The 6,000-nt window shown below is 56.7% G+C and overlaps 1 protein-coding gene across 1 annotated transcript in view; it reads left to right on the top strand.

The window, feature by feature from the left end:
• The window catches only part of NEURL4 (neuralized E3 ubiquitin protein ligase 4), a 98,596-nt gene that overhangs the window by 8,489 nt on the left and 84,107 nt on the right, over positions 1-6,000 (top strand). The window contains exons 3-7 of the mRNA XM_082255884.1: positions 1,458-1,732; positions 1,809-1,920; positions 2,337-2,425; positions 3,899-3,971; positions 4,937-5,192. Of these exons, the coding sequence (XP_082112010.1) occupies positions 1,458-1,732; positions 1,809-1,920; positions 2,337-2,425; positions 3,899-3,971; positions 4,937-5,192 (805 nt within the window). The remainder of the gene's footprint in view (positions 1-1,457; positions 1,733-1,808; positions 1,921-2,336; positions 2,426-3,898; positions 3,972-4,936; positions 5,193-6,000) is intronic.

The raw sequence follows: 6,000 nt of genomic DNA, 5'->3' as shown, positions 1-6,000 counted from the left end.
CTCTGTCACGGTGGGAGGAGGGGGGGTGTCAGGGGGTTGCTTGGTCACAGTCTGAGGGTAGCGTGTCAGGGGGTTGCTCTGTCATGGTCGGGGGGGGGGTTTATTCTGTCACAGTGGGAGGAGGGAGGGGGGGTTCAGGGGTTGCTTGGTTACGGTCTGAGGATGGTGGGTCAGGAGGTTGCTCTGTCATGGCCGGGGGTTAGGGGGGGTTACTCTGTCACGGTGGAGGAGGGGGGTGTCAGGGGGTTTCTTGGTTATGGCCTGAGGGTAGCGTGTCAGGGGGTTGCTCTGTCATGGTCGGGGGGGGGGGGGTTCAGGGGGTTGCTTGGTTATGGTCTGAGGGTGGTGGGTCAGGGGGTTGCTCTGTCATGGCCGGGGGTTAGGGGGGGTTACTCTGTCACGGTGGGAGGAGGGGGGTGTCAGGGGGTTGCTTGGTCACAGTCTGAGGGTAGCGTGTCAGGGGGTTGCTCTGTCATGGTCGGGGGGGGGGGTTTATTCTGTCACAGTGGGAGGAGGGAGGGGGGGTTCAGGGGGTTGCTTGGTTACGGTCTGAGGATGGTGGGTCAGGAGGTTGCTCTGTCATGGTCGGGGGGGGGGGGGTTACTCTGTCACAGTGGGAGGAGGGAGGGGGGGTTCAGAGGGTTGCTTGGTCACAGTCTGAGGGTGGCGGGTCAGGGGGTTGCTCTGTCATGGTCGGGGGGGGGGTTTATTCTGTCACAGTGGGAGGAGGGAGGGGGGTTCAGGGGTTGCTTGGTCACAGTCTGAGGGTGGCGGGTCAGGGGGTTGCTCTGTCATGGTCGGGGGGGGGGGTTTATTCTGTCACAGTGGGAGGAGGGAGGGGGGGTTCAGGGGGTTGCTTGGTCACAGTCTGAGGGTGGCGGGTCAGGGGGTTGCTCTGTCATGGTCGGGGGGGGGGGGGTTTATTCTGTCACAGTGGGAGGAGGGAGGGGGGGTTCAGGGGGTTGCTTGGTCACAGTCTGAGGGTGGCGGGTCAGGAGGTTGCTCTGTCATGGCCGGGGGTTGGGGGGGGGTTACTCTGTCACAGTGGGAGGAGGGAGGGGGGGTTCAGGGGGTTGCTTGGTCACAGTCTGAGGGTGGCGGGTCAGGAGGTTGCTCTGTCATGGCCGGGGGTTGGGGGGGGTTACTCTGTCACAGTGGGAGGAGGGAGGGGGGGGTTCAGGGGGTTGCTTGGTTATGGTCTGAGGATGGTGGGTCAGGAGGTTGCTCTGTCATGGCCGGGGGTTGGGGGGGGTTACTCTGTCACGGTGGGAGGAGGGAGGGGGGGGTTCAGAGGGTTGCTTGGTCACAGTCTGAGAGTGGCGGGTCAGGAGGTTGCTCTGTCATGGTTGGAGGGTTTGCACGGTTATGTTCGGGGGGAGGGGCATTCCTCTCTGACAGTCAGGGGGGTGTCCATCTATTGGTCGGAGTTCATACCTCTTATTTCCCGTATTTTCCAGGGTTCCCCAGCACAGAGCTCCCGGCGGTGGTCAGTAACGCCATCTTGTCGGCTTATCATGGGAGTCTCCTGAGCGTCAACCTGGGCTCTCCTCCCCCTTCTACTGACCAGTCTCCGCCCACCTCCAATGACGCTCTGCTCTTCCATGAAAAGTGCGGCACGCTCATCAAGCTCAGTAACGGCAATAAGACGGCGGAAAGGAGGCGGCCTCTGGATGAGTTCAACAATGGGGTGGTGATGACCAATAGGCCGCTGAAGGACGGAGAGATGTTTGAGGTGAGGGTGGTGCCACTCGCTTGTTTTTCCTGGTCTGCCATGCTGGGCCAAGGTTCAATGTCCTTTCTATCCACAGATCCGCATCGATAAGCTGGTGGATAAATGGTCGGGGTCCATTGAAATCGGGGTCACCACCCACAATCCCAACAGCCTGGAGTACCCGGCTACTATGACCAATCTGAGATCAGGTGAGAGACTTCTCTGTCCTCTACTAGGACCGGCCTTCCTCATTACCCCTCTGGAGATAGGTCAGCACCCCAGGGGGAGGGGCCAGTTCCTGCTATTCTGATTCCTCCCTTAATGGAAGGCTGGCACCTCCTTGAGGGGGAGGGGGTGTCCTTCTCTAACCCCTCCTCTGATGGATAACAGGCACCTATCTCCCTCCCAGGCCTGGGGGTGGGTCATCCTTCTCTGACCCCTCCTCCAATGTATGGCAGTCACCTGTCTCCCTGCAGGACCTGGGCCACCCTAACACCCCTCCCCCGAGTCACTTGCTTTACACTTTGACGTGATCCTAATGACCGTTTTATTTCCATATTGTGGTGTTTTCCTCCTCCAGTTACTGTGTCTGATCTGTTGGTTTCCATTTTTCTTCTCCTTACAGGGACCATCATGATGAGCGGCTGTGGGATTCTGACCAATGGGAAGGGGACACGGAGGGAGTACTGTGAGTTCAGCCTGGACGAGCTGCAGGTCAGGAACCAATCTTTGTCTCTTTTATGTTAAGGGTTTCCAGTCTGCATGGGCTATGACCTGGGGATGTATGGCGTGCTCATCTCCTCCATGATTGCCCAGCATCTGTGGAGGAGGTTCCTGGTGTCCAGGAGAAAGTCCCTCACCCCCCTCCCATGTCTGGGGAGAAACCCTTGCTATTAAGAAGAAAGTCCCTGCTCCCCCTTCCTGGTGTCTGGAGAGGAGGCTCCTGCTATGCTATCAAGGAAAAAGTCCCTGCCCCCCCCCCCCACCCTCTTGGTACCTAGGGAAGAGCCCCTGCTGTCTAGGAGAAAGTCCTTCCTCCCCCCCCCCCCCCAACCAGTGTCTGAGGAGAAGGTCCCTGCTGTCAAGGAGAAACTCCCTTGCCCACCCCCCTCATGCTGTCTAGGGAGGAGGCCCCTGCTATCAAGACGAGTCCCTCGCCCTCCCGGTGTCTAGGGAGGAGGCTCCTGCTCTCAAGGAGAGTCCCTCGCCCTCCCGGTGTCTGGGGAGGAGGCTCCTGCTATCAAGGAGAGTCCCTCGCCCTCCCGGTGTCTGGGGAGGAGGCTCCTGCTATCAAGGAGAGTCCCTCGCCCTCCCGGTGTCTAGGGAGGAGGCTCCTGCTATCAAGGAGAGTCCCTCGCCCTCCCGGTGTTTGGGGAGGAGGCTCCTGCTCTCAAGGAGAGTCCCTCGCCCTCCCGGTGTCTGGGGAGGAGGCTCCTGCTCTCAATGAGAGTCCCTCGCCCTCCCGGTGTCTAGGGAGGAGGCTCCTGCTATCAAGGAGAGTCCCTCGCCCTCTCAGTGTCTAGGGAGGAGGCTCCTGCCATCAAGGAGAGTCCCTCGCCCTCCCGGTGTCTAGGGAGGAGGCTCCTGCCATCAAGGAGAGTCCCTCGCCCTCCCGTTGTCTGGGGAGGAGGCCCCTGCTATCAAGGAGAGTCCCTCACCCTTCCGGTGTCTAGGGAGGAGGCTCCTGCTATCAAGGAGAGTCCCTCGCCCTCCCAGTGTCTAGGGAGGAGGCCCCTGCTATCAAGGAGAGTCCCTCGCCCTCCCGGTGTCTGGGGAGGAGGCCCCTGCTATCAATGAGAAAATCCCTCAACCCCCACTCCCGATGTTCTGGGGAGAAGGTCCCTACTGCCTAGGCGAAAGTCCCTGCTCACCTCCCGCTGTCTAGGAGAAAGTCCCTCACCCCACCCTCCCGGTGTCTGCGAAGGAAGCCCCCTCTGTGTAGGAGGAAGTCCCTCACCCTCCCCCCCCACACACTCCCAATGTTCTGGGGAGGAGGCCCCTGCTAACTAGGAGAAAGTTTCTTGCCCCCTTCCCTGTGTCCGGGGAGGAGGGTCCCTATGACTTAGAAACTGGCCCCCAATGGCTATCTTCTCTTGCTGGTGGGGGGGGGGAACTTTGACCCCTGATATTAGGGAGGACGACGACTCTGTGTTGTATCCATCATTAATGGCGATCTTCTGTTACCAGGAGGGGGACCACATTGGACTCACCAGGAAATCCAATGGAGCTCTTCATTTCTACATCAATGGCATGGACCAAGGTGAGATAATCTGCTTCTCTATATACTGTTGTGGAGTGGGGGAGGGGCTTTGTTTATATATTGAGGCGCTCGTAGGCTGGCAGGATCCTATTGCAGCGTCGTAACAAACGAGGATAAAATAATACGCCATGAGCACAGCGAGCGCCCCCCCCCAGCATCCACGAGCACTGTGAGCGGCCTCCTGGCAGCCACGAGCACAGCGAGCGGCCCCCCTTGGCAGCCAATCGATGAATCAATCGATGGGGAGCGAGCACTATGAATACACAAGTTGTTAGCACTAAAAGGGTGAGTGCAGTGCTAGAAAGTAGTTAATCAGTATTGCATAATCGGTCCTTAATGATCCATAGATAACTAATGGTGAATATAAATACAAGTTAAATTATTTGGAAGTCCATAAACACATTGTCTGCAGATAAGTGAGAGATAAAGAACAAGGAGCTCCTCAAGTATCCGAGACTGGAACACCGTTCATGCAAGAGATCCAAAAGGGTGATAGACCTTCTACATCCGGTGCGTTCACACCACACCCTGATCCTCCACCACACATATATAAAGGCTCACCAGATTTCCCAGGGAGCCAAGCCTTGAGTCAAATCCCGGGGAAAAAGTGAAGATCTCCCTTGGGGCTAAAAGGTCATCATTGTCCTCACCGTGGATACATTAGATGAAATGCTCACCACATGGGGCCAAAGATGTTTTATAGTGTAGTATATGTATTTAATATCGTGATAAAACGTTTACAGGGATACGGCGGACGGACGCCAGCATGTAGGCCAAGTCCTGTAAGCAAGCAACCCCTGAGAGCCATGAGCGCAAGCGCCGTGAGCGTCCCCTGAGAGCCATGAGCGCCGTGAGCGTCCCCTGAGAGCCATGAGCGCCGTGAGCGTCCCCTGAGAGCCATGAGCGCGAGCGCCGGCGTGTAGGACTCTCCAGTCACAGTATACAAAGGTGTGTTTGTCCTGTAGGTGTGGCCTCCTGTCAGACCCCTCCAGTGGTTTATGGCGTTGTGGATCTCTACGGAATGGCTGTCAAAGTGACCATTGTCCACAATCACAACCACGCTGACCGACTGCGGAGGAATAACGCCATTCTGAGGGCAAGATCACCCGATGCTGGACGCCAGAGCTCCAATACCCCCGATCCCGGGCAGCTGCTCTTCCATCCCAACTGTGGACAGAAGGCTTCAATCATCAACGGGGGGCGTACTGCCCTGAGACCTCAGTATGTACCGGTGTAGAGGCTGGACTCCTCTCTCACCTTCTGTCTCTAGTCTCCTCTCCTATCATCTCTCACCTTCTCTCTCTGGTCTCATCTATCATCTCTCACCTTCTCTCTCTGGTCTCCTCTCCTATCATCTCTCACCTTCTCTCTCTGGTCTCCTCTCCTATCATCTCTCACCTTCTCTCTCTGGTCTCCTCTCCTATCCTCTCTCACCTTCTCTCTGGTCTCATCTACTATCATCTCTCACCTTCTGTCTCTGGTCTCCTCTCCTATCATCTCTCACCTTCTGTCTCTGGTCTCCTCTCCTATCATCTCTCACCTTCTGTCTCTGGTCTCATCTACTATCATCTCTCACCTTCTGTCTCTGGTCTCCTCTCCTATCATCTCTCACCTTCTGTCTCTGGTCTCCTCTCCTATCATCTCTCACCTTCTCTCTCTGGTCTCATCTCCTATCATCATCTCTCACCTTCTGTCTCTGGTCTCCTCTCCTATCATCTCTCACCTTCTGTCTCTGGTCTCCTCTCCTATCATCTCTCACCTTCTCTCTCTGGTCTCATCTCCTATCATCATCTCTCACCTTCTGTCTCTGGTCTCCTCTCCTATCATCTCTCACCTTCTGTCTCTGGTCTCCTCTCCTATCATCTCTCACCTTCTGTCTCTGGTCTCATCTCCTATCATCATCTCTCACCTTCTGTCTCTGGTCTCCTCTCCTATCATCTCTCACCTTCTGTCTCTGGTCTCCTCTCCTATCATCTCTCACCTTCTGTCTCTGGTCTCATCTCCTATCATCATCTCTCACCTTCTGTCT

Source organism: Pelophylax lessonae, assembly GCF_965119305.1.
Source record: "Pelophylax lessonae genome assembly, chromosome: 4".
NCBI classification, from domain to species: Eukaryota; Metazoa; Chordata; class Amphibia; order Anura; family Ranidae; genus Pelophylax; species Pelophylax lessonae.
This window is presented reverse-complemented; position numbering and strand designations above follow the sequence as displayed.